Here is a 14,897-nt window from a genome sequence, read left to right as displayed (position 1 = left end):
AAAAAAAAAAAAAAAAGAAAGAATGATTAGCTATATGGAAACAGAATGACAGTGTGAGCCAAGTGTGACATTCTGAACAGTGCTGTGCCTGGGATGCTCACCACCCTTTGCTGTCCCAGGAGCATATACAACTCAGCTGTTTGGTACTACCACCACTGTGAGGACAGGATGCCCATCGTTATGGTGACAGAAGATGAAGAGGCCATTCAGCAGTATGGAAGTGAAACAGAAGGCGTATTTGTAATTTCTTTCAAGGTATTTCCAGTGGCACATGTGTGCACACACACAGGCTCATATAGACGGACACACACACACACACACACACACACACACACACCTTCAGTCTAAATCCTTGGGCAACACAGAAAAGAGAAAGTAGATTTCACCACACCTGTAATCCCAATACTAGAGGTGCTGAGGCAGGAGGCTTACTGAAAGTTTGTAGCCAGCCTGGGCTACAGAGTGAGAATCTGTCTCATAAAAGAAGAAAGGGGAGCTGGGTATGGTGGCACACACCTTTAATGCCAGGCAGAGGCAAGCAGAAATCTGTGAGTTCAGGGCCAGCATGGTCTACCAAAGTGAGTGCCAGGACAGCCAGGACTACACAGAGAAACCTTGTCTGGAAGCAAACAAAAAACAAAACAAACAAACAAACAAAAATGGGAGTGAAGAACAGGAGGAGGACTTTGAGATGGTCCATATGGAGCTGCTGAGATGCCCAGGGGTTTGGGACAATTGCACTTGCTGCTCTCACAAAGAACCTAGATTCCGTTCCCAATACCCACATGGACCTCTTCTGACTTCCTCAGGTTCTGGGCATGCATGTGGTGCACATACATACAGACACCCAAACCACTCATACACATAAAGGAAATAAATAAATCTAAAAAAAGAAAAAGAAAAGAAAAGAAAAAGCAGATGGTCTATAGCATTTTTGGTGACCAGGTGGCCTTGACTGTGGCAAATTCAGGCTGGCTTCTGAAACTAAGGGGAACACAGAACTCAAGAGCAGCCTAGCAAGCCTCTGCACCCAGGAAACTGTGTTGTGTGTGCTGTGTGTTTGCATTGTGTGTCACATGTGTTGACGTGGTTGTTTGTGTGTACACGTGTGTATTAGTATTGGAGTTGAGCTTAGGGTCTCACCATGCTAAGCATGTACTTCCTACTGCCTATTCCTAGCAGCCCTAAGTCGTGTGTGTGTTTCCACGGGGGATGCTGGATGCTGGTGGCAGGCTGACACTAAAATTGCCAATGGTCTCTTGTTTCTGCCTTCACAGTGGTAGTTTTATTTGTTTCTTCCCCATTAGCAATAACCACCACGTTTCCATGGCAAGCATAAATATGTTACTTAGTTTAATAAGTTTCCTTCAGTTCTTGAACAACTGAGTGAGCTAGGCCAGTACCTCATCTGACACTAGGACAAATGAAGCACGGAGAAACTAAGTCACCTGCTCACAGGCACCTGCTACTAAGTGACAAAGCTAGAACTGGTCCCTACAATCAGGCTCTGCAGCTTTTAGCCACTTGTTGAACTGCCTCCCAAGAGTTCTATCTGCTAATGATTTCCAGCACACACAAAGGCAAACTGTTTTAAATCTAATCTCCCTCCTTCTCTCTTTCTTTCTTTCTCTCTCTGCACACACACACACACACACACACACACATGCTATTCTCATGGAAAGTTGAAACTTAAATGCCAGGATTACAGGTGTGGACCACCACTCAGTTTATGTGACGCTGGCTATCAAACCCCAGGCTTCACACATTCTAGGCAGGCATCCTACCAACTGAGCCACTTCCCAGTCTTGAGTGTCAGCACCCCCTCACTCTCCCACATGGGAATAGAGTGTGAGCAAGAGTAGGAGCACTCGACGGAGTTAAGATGTGGCATCGTGTCTGTGAAGGCTGTTGGGTCGCAGGCATGGCATTTTATCGGTGGCAGTTGCTTCAGGCTGTCAAGGCAGCAGCTTCTTCCTATCTCTTAAGAACCTTTCGAGAGATCAGGCTGACTGTTAATCACTCCATAGGTGGTGAGCCTCGCCTGTCTGTCCACTTGGCCAATCAAATCTACTGGCTGATTGCATTTTCTGATGCAAAAACCAAGACACAGCCTCCATTATCCCTGTCAGTTTATACAATGTCCAGCTTGATTTTTGAATTGTAGATTCCATAAGGGTTCCTATGTGCATGAATTGCTAAAGATTTGCCGATAGAATTTTCTTGACTGTGCTATAAAAATGTGTTCTGGAGTGCCAGAGAATTCCAGGGGCGCCAGATATTAATGACAGTGTCACTTGGTTTTTCTGTTGCAATATATCATGTCTTGTTCCCGCAGAGGACAGTTGACTAAAATTACATTTTTCTACTTTTTTGAGAATTACTTTTCTTTGTAGTCCAGTAGTATAGGACAGTTTTATTTTGTAGAGCAGTTCTTGAGCAAACTGTGTGACCAAGGGCCCCGTAGAGGTGAATGGCAGCACGAAGAGAGAGACTGGAGGCTCAGATGAACAGACACAGAGTTTTCTTTGTGGACTTGAAGTTAGGTGCAAAGAACCAAGATGATAAGTTCTTCATGAAGAGGTTGTTTCCTAACAAAACCGTGGTGCTAAGTGACAGGAGCAGAGTCGCCATGCTCACAGTAGTGTGCACGGAACCTTTAGGGGGATGTGACATTAACAGGAGAAATGCTGGCCTCCACAGAAGGATGTTTTCTCTCTTTGATAATTTGAGAAAAGAGGATGTATCTTAAATTGAGTTGAAATCACATGTAAGAAGGTAAAATAGATTTTCCTGTATGTCCTTTGTAGACCATCATGTTCAGAAGTGAGATACATGGAAAAACAGATTGCTCTGTGCATGTGTGTGTGCTCATCTGAATGCACAGATGCACACACGGAGACCAGAGGAGAACACTGGATGTCTTGCTTTATCTCTTCCTTATTTATTCCCTTGACATAACTTACTTACCCTGAAGCTAGGCTATTGGCCAACAAACCCCAGCAATCCTCCTGTCTCTTAAGTCCTCACTGCTCAGCACAGGCATTACAGGCATATCTGTAGCCAAGCCACACTTTTTATGTAAGTGCTGGGGTTTGAACTCAGGTCTTCATGCCAGTGTTTCTACCTCTTGGTTTTGTGGTAGTTCTGGGTTGAAGAATCAGCATCTGATCGTGTCTCTCTGTGCCATTACTAAACACAGAATTACCTGGACAACTTCTGGCCAGATTTGAAGGCTGCCCATGAGCTCTGTGACTCCATCCTTCAGTCTCGCCGGGAAAGGGAGAATGAGAGTCAGGAAACCCATGGGAAAGAGTACCCGGAACACCTTCCCCTGGAAGTACTGGAAGCAGGCATCAAATCTGGACGCTACATCCAGGTAAGGGTGGCAGCGAAGGGTGGGCATCGATAACAAGCAGCATATTTTTTCTCTTCTCAGCTTGCCTTCCACTCCAGGGCTCTAAGTTCAATGCCTGGCCACAGGACAGGCTTGAGGAAGCAGAGCTGCCCAGCTTAAGGCTGTTTGGGAGCCATTTCTCTATAATCCTTAACAGTCTAGTCCTAGGCTGCCCCAAGTGTCACACAAGTATACCGGTAGCCTTCTGTCACTGGGAAAGGCATACAGTTTTGCATGAAGGTATGGAGGTGACAACAATGTAATTATATTTGTGAATTTATCTTTCCTCCTTTGCCACTTCCCTGCCCTTCTGGAGGAAGGCCTCTTTGTGATTTCCCAGGACCCAGAACCCAGGGCTACTGGGGTTAAGGGAAGGACTCTGATACAGTAAGTCCTCAGCTGTGACTGCTTTACCCACATCATTTCCTGCAGTCTGTGTATCCACCACAGTCAAGATTCAGAACTACTCTGCTGAGGATTTTGCATTTCTAACAGGCAACTGGGAAGTCTCTCCTGGGGCCAAGGCTTGAATGCAGTCCAAGCCTTGGTGACAAGCATGCCCAGCCCTGTTGGTGTAGCTACAGAGTAGTTGAAGCTAGCAGTGTATTCTCAAGAAAAGAAGCCGTACTGGTTAAGACAGGGACCACAGTCTGCTGAGGGTATGATCATCTCATAACTTTTTAAAAACTGTGTCAGGAAAGGACTTTGTTTACACTGATTTTTGTTTATGATTTTAGGGAATTCTGAATGTCAACAAGCACAGAGCTCAGATAGAAGCTTTTGTTCGCCTACAAGGAGCCAGCAGTAAGGACTCAGGTTCGGTACCAACCACGTATTTCCATGTTGCCTTTTCAGTTCTGACATTATATGGTGAAGAAGTGTGGATTGCTGCACAGTCCTGTGTATACTGGATGTGTGGACTTTAGGGGTTTTTTGCCCCTACATTTATTTTATCTACAATTTGGGGCTGGGATATTTGTACTAGGAACTGAACCTCAGGCTTTGCTTATGCTGTTTGTCATTTCTTTTTTTTTTTTTCAAGACAGGGTTTCTCTGTGTAGCCTTGGCTGTCCTGGAACTCACTCTGTAGACCAGGCTGACTGTGAACTCAGAAATCAACCTGCCTCTGCCTCCCAAGTGCTGGGATTAAAGGCGTGCACCACCACTGCCTGGCTTGTCTATCTTTTCTGACTTTATTTTTTTAATTCTTTAAAATTAATGCCGGGCAGTGGTGGTGCACGCCTTTGATCCCAGCACTTGGGAGGCAGAGGCAGGCGGATTTCTGAGTTCAAGGCCAGCCTGGTCTACAGAGTGAGTTCCAGGACAGCCAGGGCTACACAGAGAAACCCTGTCTCAAAAAACTAAAAAAAAAAAAAAAAAAAAAAAATTTAATTCTACCATTTGGTAGGCAGAGGCAGGATCTCAGTGAGTTTAAGATCAGCCTAGTCTACAAAGAGAGTTCCAGGGCTACAGAGAAAGACTCTGTCTCAAATAAATAAGGAGATTCAGATCACCAAGTGAGATGTGACACCACACAGCCCTCACCTCACACATTCCAGGTCCTCTCTTGTGTTCTCACCAGGTTGTCACCCTCCAGAGTTATAATCTTACTGTGTTATGGATTTTAAACTAGTCCTTGTAGCCAGCTGCAACCCTAGTTTCTGGTTTGTTGCAGTGTGCTTAAACTGCTGTACAAGGAAAGGAAGCAGGTCCTTTAAGGCCCCACTGCTAACTGGTGCAGCTGAGCTTGCAGCCCAGGCTGTGACTTGAGCATCCTCAACTGCCTCTGTGTGCTCTCCTGGGAGCACATCTCAGGCAGAATGGGGGAAACTAAGATGAAATGTAAAAGGAAGAAATCTTGATGGAGAAAATGGGTTGAAAGAGACCAGGTAGTGGCTCCCACGGCTCATGTTCCTCCACCCCTCTGCTGGTTCTTCTGTGTGTGTGTAGTTCATCCACATGCTGACCACTCCTTTGGCTATGCAGGGCCCCGAAAAGGTTAGGCACAATTCCAGTGTAAGCTCAGTAACACACAGGAAGCAATGGTATAGGGAAGTATTCAAAACAAAATAACAGAAAGGTAAAGAGTGATCATTATATGTTATATACCCATGTGAGACTGTCAACAACTGTAGTACTTAAAAAAAATAATGATGGGTGCCTTGTACAAGGACATTGTCCAGCCTTATGGCATGGGAGCAGCCTTAGTTCTCCCCCAACCTGGCACAACACAAGAAGTTTAAGCCAAGCACGGTGGCACCTATAACCCAGAGCTCAGTAAACTGAGGCAGTAGGGTCACAGGTCTGAGGCCAATGCAGTCTACACAGAAAGAGAAGAAAGAAGCTGTTTGACTTCCCCTTTAGAAGGAAGAAGTCTGTTTTGGTGCAGGTGTGTGTGTGTGTGTGTGTGTGTGTGTGTGTGTGTGTGTGTGTGTGTGTGTGTGTGTAGTTACTGCATGTTTATGTGCCCTGGCTTTTATGTGGGTGCTGGAGTTCAGGACTCAGGTTATCATGCTTACAAGGCAGGCTGAGCTGTCTTCCCAACCTCTTCCACCTTATTTGTTGAGTCAGTGTCTCACTGAATGTGAAGCTTGCTCTTTTGGCTGGACTGACTGGCCAGGGAGCTCCCAAGATCCCCCTGTCTCCAGTCCACCAAGTGCATGAGTTACAGACATGCGCCCACACCTGACATTTGACCTGGTTTCTAAAGATCCAAACTCAGACCCTGCTCCTTGTATGGCAGGCCCTTCACCCCTTCACTCATTCCAGCCCCTGGAAGAGGGAAACTTCTCAGCAGAATGATTAGACTTGAGAGGGGCCCATTTGAAATGCCTCCCTGTGAGACTTTGCTCCTGACATGGCAGCCGTTGATGCCGAGCTTCTCTGTGCTGCACGCAGGCTTGGTCAGTGACATCCTCATCTATGGCTCAAAGGCTCGGAACCGCTCCATCCATGGAGATGTGGTGGTGGTGGAGCTGCTCCCCAAAAGCGAGTGGAAGGGAAGAACCGTTGCCCTGTGTGAGAATGACAGTGATGACAAGGCGTCGGGCGAGTCCCCAAGTGAGCCCATGCCCACAGGTGAGCCCACCCTGAAGTGCAATTCTGCCCTGACTTTGTATTTGTTTAATGAAAATTGTGTGTATTCATCATGTATAATGTGATGTTCTGATATAGGTATACATTGTTGAATGGCTAAACCCAGCTAATTAGCATATGTATTACCTCACACTGTGTTTTTAAAAGTAATCTTTTATGTACAGGCGTGTTTTGCCTGCGCATGTTTGCCTCCACATGTTGTGTACATCTGGGGCCCACAGGGCTAGAGTAGGATATTGAAAGCCCTGGAATTGGAGTTATAGATGTTTGTGAGCCATCTCTCCAGTCCCCTTTTTTTGCTTCTTTTGAGACAGGGTCTCGTGTAGCCTAGGCCGGCCTCAAACTCAGTGTATTTAAGTTAATCCTCCTGTCTTCACCTCCATAGCACTGGGATCATAAGTATTTAAAATCAGACCTGACCCCTCACAGGGTTGTTCTGACTTCTTCAGCACCAAAGGAACAAAAAGCCCCTCTGGACATTGTGTGGTTCCCAGCTCCTGCCCCTTTTCTCTGCCTCAGTTTACGTAACTTTCCCTCCACTTTCTCTCTTTGTTCTGTACAACCTTGCTTGCTTGCCAGTCTGGCATTCCTCTTCCACCCCTCTAAGTCTGCTTGTATCCAGTTTTCCAGGGTCCTCCTGCCCAAATGCTGCTCAGTTTCTTGTGCTCATTGTCATATCATGTGAACAGCTCATGGATGTGCTGCTCTGGGCAGCAGGAAGCCCAGCTCCCTCCCCTCCTGCCCACCTGGCTGCCTGTCTCAGCTTCTGTCCTGGTTCTTCTCTCCTACTGCAAGCTGGGTGTGCCATGCTCTGCCCTGGGCCTCCTGGTGTGTATGCTCTAGCCTGTGTTCAGTCTTTGACCTTGTGTCTCCAGCCGTTCCTTCACCTCTGGTTGACTTCATGGGGTCTTCCCCTGGTGTTCAGTGGACAACTCTGCCTGAAGATGCTTCAGGAGATGCCTGACTTCTCATTGTAGAAATCAGCCCAGAACCAACATACATGCAAGTGTTTACTGAAGAAGGTTAGAGTTTAAACGTGCACCTGCAGCCAGATATGCTGGGCTATAGAATAAAAAATGAGTTGTTTATAGACAGATAATTGTTATTGCTTTTTAATTCTTCAGTTATTCTTCAATATTATTCAGAATTCTTCAATGCTTTAATGGCAATCATTTGTTCAAGTTATAAATTACTGTCAAACTTGAAAAACACAAGGCTCCTGACATCTGCCCTAAGCCTACTACTGTCCCTGCAACGTTCTTCATCCTCAGGAAACTGAAAATATGTTCTTAGAGTTGAGCCACCCAGAGGACTGGAATTGTTCTAAACATTTTTTTTTTACACATCCACAGAGACATATGGCCTGAGTCCAGCTACTTCCTAAGCTTACACCACACCTGTAGAGCCAGGTCTCACTCAGGTACCCACAGCAGGACCATCCCATCAGCTCCTCAGTATTCCTCAGTAGCCCTTTAAATGTGAGTTGACTGACAGGTGATTCAGTCAGTAACATGCATGCAACAAGGACCTCAATTTGATAATGAGAACTCACATTTGAAAAATGGGCAGAGTGACACATGCTTGTAATCACAGCACTGTGGAGGTGGAGACAGGAGGATCACTGGAACTTACTGGCTGGCCAACTTAGCCTAAGATGGGGCTTCAGGCCAATGAGAGACTTCATCTCAAAACTCAAGGTTACTGGCTCCCAAAGACTCTCCTGAGATTGACTTCTAGCTTAAACACACACATACACACATACACACATACATGTATATACATGAAAATCTTGTGGGGAAAAACAAGCACCTTTTAGCCCCTGTGGTTTTCTTTCCCTGGCTTCAGTGCTATGTATTGGACTTAGAATGTGTATTCTTTGCTCTTCCCACTGGACCAAGAGAGTGGAACTGTGGAGAGAACACAGGCGACTGTGGAAGCTCACAGCAGATAGGCAAGGGTTAAAGACAAGTCAAAAGCCACATGTGATGTGCACACCTTTAATCCCAGTGCTGGGAGGTGGAGGCAGTCTGAGTCCCACCTATCTACATAGTGAGTTCCAGAACAGCCAGGGCTGCGTAGAAAAATAACAGGCAAGTGAAAGGCCAGGCCTAGTGGCTGTGCTTGTACCTCAGTAGTAAGACAGAGGTCAACCTTGTCTCAAAAAACCATTGAGCAGAGCTGGATATCGTGGCACATGCCTTTAATTCTAGCATTTGAGAAGCAGAGGTAGGCACATACATCTCTGTGAAGTTTGAGGCCAGTCTGGTTTACATGATGAGTTCCAAGACAGCCAGATTTACATGGTGAGACCCTCACTCAACAAAACAAAACAAACAGTGAGTAACTAAGTCAGGATGGAAACCATTGACTTTTCCCAGCATACCAAGCCCTAAGTTCCAGGAGGAGGTGACAGAAGGGCCACGGGAACGTTCTGAATGTCATGTTGGTCTCTGCAGAAAAAGTAAGGCTGATAGGGTTTTGTTGTTGTTTTGAGACAGGGTCTCTCAATCTAGCCCAGGCTGTCCTGGAACTCTCTTTGTAGACCAGGCTAGCCTTGAACTCACAGAGATTCTCCTGCCTCTGCCTCCCTAGTGCTGTAATTGGAGGCATGAACCTGGCTGACAATGTTTTTGTTTGTTTTTTTTTTTAAAGTTATTCATCTTCTTTTTTAAAAAATTAGATTTAAAGTGCTAAGAAAGCAGGTCCTGAAACGCACTGAGCTGTGTGCTTGAGGACAGGAGCTGTGTGGTTTTTGTTCACTTCCTCGCCCCTCCACTCTCACAGCCCAGAGGAGATGACTAACCAATTAGTGCCATATTATGTTTTGTCTCCGTCAAGGTCGAGTGGTAGGCATCCTTCAAAAGAACTGGCGAGATTATGTGGTGACATTTCCATCCAAAGAAGAGGTCCAGACTCAGGGCAAAAATGCCCAGAAGATTCTGGTCACGCCGTGGGATTACAGAATCCCCAAGATCCGCATCAGCACTCAGCAAGCGGAGGCCCTCCAGGTAGCTGCCCCGCGCTCTGTTCCGCCAGGGTCTTTGTTGCTTCCAAGCAGCACCAGGAAGCATTGTTATTTCCTCTGCATAAGAGGAAATAAATTATTGATGGTATCTGGCACTCTGAGATACTGTTTTTAAACATTCTAAATATATAAGAACCATCTATTAAATAGTCCATGGTTAATAAATGAAGGCCATAGAGAAATTGTCCTAGAAAGAGCTGTGTAGGACAAGCTGAGTGAACATACATTATCCAGCTGTCCAACTCAGAAACTTTCAATACACACAGTTTGCCAAGACTAACAAGCTTCCTTCCAGGGAAAGATACAGAAATATGATCCAAATGTCCTGCAGGGATGATATAATGTGACTTCACAGATCGATTATGTGTATAGGACTAGAGCGCCAGAGAGAAAGCATAAACAAGAAATGCAGAAATTAACTTTCATTTGGGGCAGAGAATGGAAGCAATGTCTGACTTAATTTGCCTACTACTTTACAGGCTGTAAATGAGACACTAGAGTAGAATGTTCCTAACCCTTACCTTTGCCTCTGGAAGCTCCCTGGGGACTCTCAGGCCAGTTAGGACCCTTGCACTTTGCTTTCCAGGATGTCTGAGTTGCTGGACAGTGGAGAGGTCCACCTAGCACTGATAATGTCTTTCCTACCAAGGAGCAGCTTAAGACTAAAAGGAAATTAGAACATAATTCCCATACTAGAAATTGAGACTGTTGTTTTATTTATTTTTTAAGATTTATGTTATTTTTAATTGTAAATGTATGTGGATATGTGCACAAGCCAGAAATGGGTGTCGGATCTCTGGGCACTACAGTTACAGGAGATTATGAGCTGCTAGAAACGGGTGTCAGGTCTCCGGGCACTACATTTACAGGGGATTACAAGCTGCCTGATGCAGGTCCTCTAGAAGAGAGGCTTGTAAACACAGAGATCCAGCTCTTAAGACTTGTCTTAAAGTTAGTTAGGACCCTACATTAGTGGGTTGTACCCGTTGTGTTTCAAGTGTTAACTATTATGTGTTACAATTGGCTTTCTTTAGCAGACTAGAATTTCTGTCCCAGTTGTCTGAAGGAGAGAAGTAATGTCTCCTTTCAGACATCAGCCAGTGGCTTGCATACCAGCAAGCCATCTGAAGAGAGCAGCATAAGCCCCCTCAGAATAGGCCACTGTGTGTAGTAGTCGGCCTGTGTGTGCTCTGCACTGTGCAGGTCGGCCTGTGTGTGCTCTGCACGGCTTATCTGCTTAGTTTGATGCTTCAGATTGGGCCACTTAACTCCAGCTTTGGTTCACATTGTATTTTTTCCCTTTGTATAGGATTTCAGGGTGGTTGTGCGCATTGATTCCTGGGAGACAACATCAGTGTATCCAAATGGACACTTCGTGCGCGTCTTAGGGAGAATCGGTGATCTGGAAGGAGAGATAGCAACCATCCTGGTAGAGAACAGTATCTCTGTGGTCCCCTTCTCGGAAGCCCAGGTCAGATTCCCTGAGGCTTTTGGTCCAGAGACATAGACATATATTTCTTTCTGCTTCTATTGCTGTTTCATCTTGAAGAAGGAAAAATCATGTGTGTGTGTGTATGTGTGTGTGTGTGTGTGTGTGTGTGTGTAAGAGAGAGTGTGAGTGCACGCACACTCGAACATGTAATTGTGCATGCAATATGGAGGCCAGAAGTCAACCTCTAGCATTATCCTTAATCACTTTCTGCCTTACTTTATTTTTATTTTTGTATGTATGTGTCTATGTGTGCATATCCACTTGGGGAGCCAGAACAGGATGTTGGATCCCTTGGATCTGGCTGTTGTAAGCTGACATGGGTGCTGGGGATCAAACTTGGGTCCTTTGGAAAAGCAGCAAATGCCCTTAACTGCTGAGCTATCTCTCCAGCCCCTCCACCTCATTTTTTGAGACAGAATCTCTCATTGACTGTGCCGCTCACTAACTCAGTAAGGCTGGGGGCAGTCAAGCATCAGATATCCTCCTGACTCACCTCCTCAGCCCTAGGATTACAGGTGTCCCAATGCTCCCAGCTTTTTATGTGGGAGCTCGGGGTCCTCGTGTTTGTATGGCGAGCCCTGTACTCACTGGGCTTCTCCCCATCCCTGAAAAGATGCCATACTGTGCACCAACCCACTGACTAAACTAAAGCCAACTCCAAGTATAGATGGAGTTTCTTATAACTTCACAGCTCCCAAACTTTTATATTTTCCAGCTGTGCTTAAAATGACATGTCAGGGTCTCAAAGTCAGGGCCCACCCCCAACACTCCTCCCCCTTCCTCCTTCTGCCTCCTCAGTTTTTTTATTTATTGATTTGAGACAAGGTAATACTATATAACCCTAGCTGGTGTGGAACTCAGAGATCCACCTGCCTCTGCTGATGGAGCACCGGGATTGAAGGTGTGCGCCACCACAGCGGTCCTCCACCACAGCGGTCCTGCACCACAGCGGTCCTGCACCACACCGATCCTGCAGATCTTCTTTACAGACTCAACCAAGCTCTGCCCCAACTAGAGATGGATAGGTCAAAAAGTCAGGCTCATTATGAGATGGTTTCTGAACCTCTACAGAAAAAAGCACATCACTGAGGTCTCACAGTCCCATAAATCTCCTTTATTACTCTCGTGGTCATAGCCATTGTGTGCGCTTACGTTCAGTCTGCCCTTTTCACTTAAAATGGTTTTTAAATATTGACATAGCCTACTTATTTTTAGTAGTTAAGACAAATTACTGAAATTAATTTACCCTAGTTTGCTTAAACATTTCTCAATTTTTGGACATCAGTAGTGTTTAATTTTTCAGTATTTGGAAAAAAAGTGTTACTTGAAACATTTTTTAAATCAGTGTTGCCTTTTTTATTCATTTTGATCATCCCCTTGGAATGCCATCCTTAAAGTTAAATCACCAAGCCAAAGGGCATAAAAAATTTAAATAGGTTTGTTATGTATTGGCAGATAGTTTTCCAGAAAAATGTTGCCCCAGTGTGAATTACCATCAAGAGCGTTTGGGGTTCCTATTTTCATTATAGCTTCTGACAGAACAGGAGTCACAATAAGAAAATATTGTAAACTATTGTACATTATTAAGTTTAGAATATTTTACATAATTAAATTTTTATGTTTAACATTAGTTTCTGAAAATTATTTGTTGGCTTGCTTGGCACCTCTTAGTGAAAATGTGAGACTAAAGTGAAGTAGGAACTAGACTTCCCAGGACTACAGCTCTCTCCCCCGTAGCCTACTTAGCTGTAGATTGATAGCCTAAACAGGCAATCATAGAGGGAAAATGCCCCAGATTAGTCTTGCTTAAATTATCTTTAAGAAATAAGCTTTTATTTGGAGGGATCGTGTAGATTTTTTTTTTCTCCTCAGGGCTTGACTTGAGCTAAAAGCTCAACTCAGGGCTCATGTGGAACCAGGATGCAATGCAGACGTCAGCTTTACCTGCTCATTCTTGCTCTGGCCCCATAGCTGATGAGGCTATCAGAAGTCACAGGACTGCGAGGTGTTCAGTGTTGTCTTTTCTGCTGACTCCTGACTGCACAGTGCCTGACACTTGTGAGGCACCTAAAGGAAGTTACTAATCAAAAGAAGGCAAATGAGACACTTAGTAAAGCACTCCAGCCAGAACCCACTTAAAAAGCTGGCAACAGTGACACATGCTTGCCGTAGTCCTAGTTCTGAGAAAGGAGACAGACAGAGACCCCCGAGGTTTGATGGCCACCCAGTCTGGCATCATTGGAGCGTGCCGGGCTAGTGTACAATGAGACAAGATAGATGGTGACTGCCTGATGTCTGAAGAGGCCAGAAGAGGACATAGGAATCCCAGGGACCAGGGTTACAGACAGTTTTGAACCACCATGTGGGTGCTGAGAATTGAACCTGGGTCCTCTGGAAGAGTAGCCATTGCTCTTAACCTCTGAGCCATCTCTCCAGCCCCTCTGAATAGAGTGGGTTTTTACAGATCCTTGTGGTGCTTGGGTTTCTGAATACTTGGTCTGTGGTGCAGATGTGTGAGATGCCAGTGAACACACCAGAAAACCCTTGGAAAGTGAGTCCCAAAGAAGAGCAAGAACGGAAGGACCTGAGGAACACCCACCTTGTGTTCAGCATCGACCCCAAAGGTTGCGAAGATGTGGATGATACGCTCTCAGTCAGAACCTTGAGTAACGGCAACCTGGAGCTCGGGGTCCACATTGCTGATGTCACACACTTTGTGGCCCCCAACTCTTACATCGATGTTGAAGCTAGAACAAGGTAACCCTATTGGAAGGCAGCACTGCGCTGAGTATCTGTGTTAGTTCCAGATACTCACTATCTCTAGTTTGCACAGTCCTAAAAATCTCTTCTGGGTTCTCCTGAAGTCCCACCTTCAGGAAAATAGTACCTTGATTAGTTTGTGTCCTTTCTTAACCTTTTACCCATCGTTTGTTTCCTCCAAAGTTAAGATGAGTAAGTTTTCACATGTAATACAGCATTCTGTATCGATGCTAGATCATTATGCCACCATTTTTCTCATACAACCAAGATTCGTGTCACTTTTACTTTCTACATCAGTGGAGGAATATTCAGCCAAAGCAGTGCGACTTGGTCAAGTGGGCTCACGGGAGCCATTTCATTAGGCAGCCGCTCCGCTTTATGGAGAGCAGTAGCCCCGGGGGAATCCATCCCTGCACTGGCTGTTTACCTCCTGCAGCCCACGCCGTCAGCAGTTCTGCTGGCTGCTGAAGGTCAGTTACGTCACTTGTCATTCCAGGGCCACCACTTACTACCTAGCGGACCGCCGCTATGACATGCTGCCTTCCATCCTCAGCGCAGACCTCTGCTCCCTCTTGGGAGGCGTTGACCGGTGAGTTTGATTTCACCTTGAGAGCTGCCTGCCTTCCACTGTGCTCTCGCCGCCTTCGGTCCACACCCCTACCCACTGCTCTCGGAGCGCCTAGGCTCCCCACTGACTTCTTCCCTTCCATATATACTTTCAGGGAGCTTTATTTTTCCAGTCTCCTCCTTTCTTTCTGTTCTCCTGATGTTAGCTTTCTGAAGCCGTCCACAGGCTGAGGAGAACATGGTAAATTCTCCAGTGGACGCTGCTCTTTAGAAGGTCGGTGAGCTTAGGGAGTTTCTATTTATTAGTGAACACCTAAGTCAGCCACTCCAACACTAGTAAGTAAGCTCCAAAAGATAGGAGGCACCCTCCTATTATTTTTTCCTGGGTACTGATTTCTTGAATATTTTTCTATATTTAATATATACAAATATGGATTGTGTAATTTTTATTTTTTATAAAAATACTAGCATACAGTAGATATAAAGAGGAGTGCTGGTCTTTCTGAGCAAACTGCTTCTGTTTCTAACCAAAAAAAGTATATATATATATATATATATATATA

At 45.4% G+C, this 14,897-nt stretch overlaps 1 protein-coding gene across 3 annotated transcripts in view; it reads left to right on the top strand.

Moving 5' to 3' along the window:
• The window catches only part of Dis3l (DIS3 like exosome 3'-5' exoribonuclease), a 37,105-nt gene that overhangs the window by 13,368 nt on the left and 8,840 nt on the right, over nucleotides 1-14,897 (top strand). For 2 of the 3 annotated variants that reach the window (XM_031344139.1, XM_031344140.1), the window contains exons 4-11: nucleotides 120-255; nucleotides 3,200-3,376; nucleotides 4,132-4,210; nucleotides 6,293-6,472; nucleotides 9,329-9,498; nucleotides 10,825-10,986; nucleotides 13,517-13,764; nucleotides 14,264-14,356. In XM_031344139.1, the coding sequence (XP_031199999.1) occupies nucleotides 120-255; nucleotides 3,200-3,376; nucleotides 4,132-4,210; nucleotides 6,293-6,472; nucleotides 9,329-9,498; nucleotides 10,825-10,986; nucleotides 13,517-13,764; nucleotides 14,264-14,356 (1,245 nt within the window). Of the gene's footprint in view, nucleotides 1-119; nucleotides 256-3,199; nucleotides 3,377-4,131; nucleotides 4,211-6,292; nucleotides 6,473-9,328; nucleotides 9,499-10,824; nucleotides 10,987-13,516; nucleotides 13,765-14,263; nucleotides 14,357-14,897 lie in introns of those variants that run through there. The other variant, XM_031344141.1, reaches the window with a different exon arrangement.

The sequence above is a fragment of the Mastomys coucha genome, unplaced genomic scaffold, assembly GCF_008632895.1.
Source record: "Mastomys coucha isolate ucsf_1 unplaced genomic scaffold, UCSF_Mcou_1 pScaffold23, whole genome shotgun sequence".
In the NCBI taxonomy this organism is placed as follows: domain Eukaryota; kingdom Metazoa; phylum Chordata; class Mammalia; order Rodentia; family Muridae; genus Mastomys; species Mastomys coucha.
The sequence above is the reverse complement of the archived record's forward strand: the minus strand, read 5'-3'. Positions and strand labels throughout refer to the sequence as shown.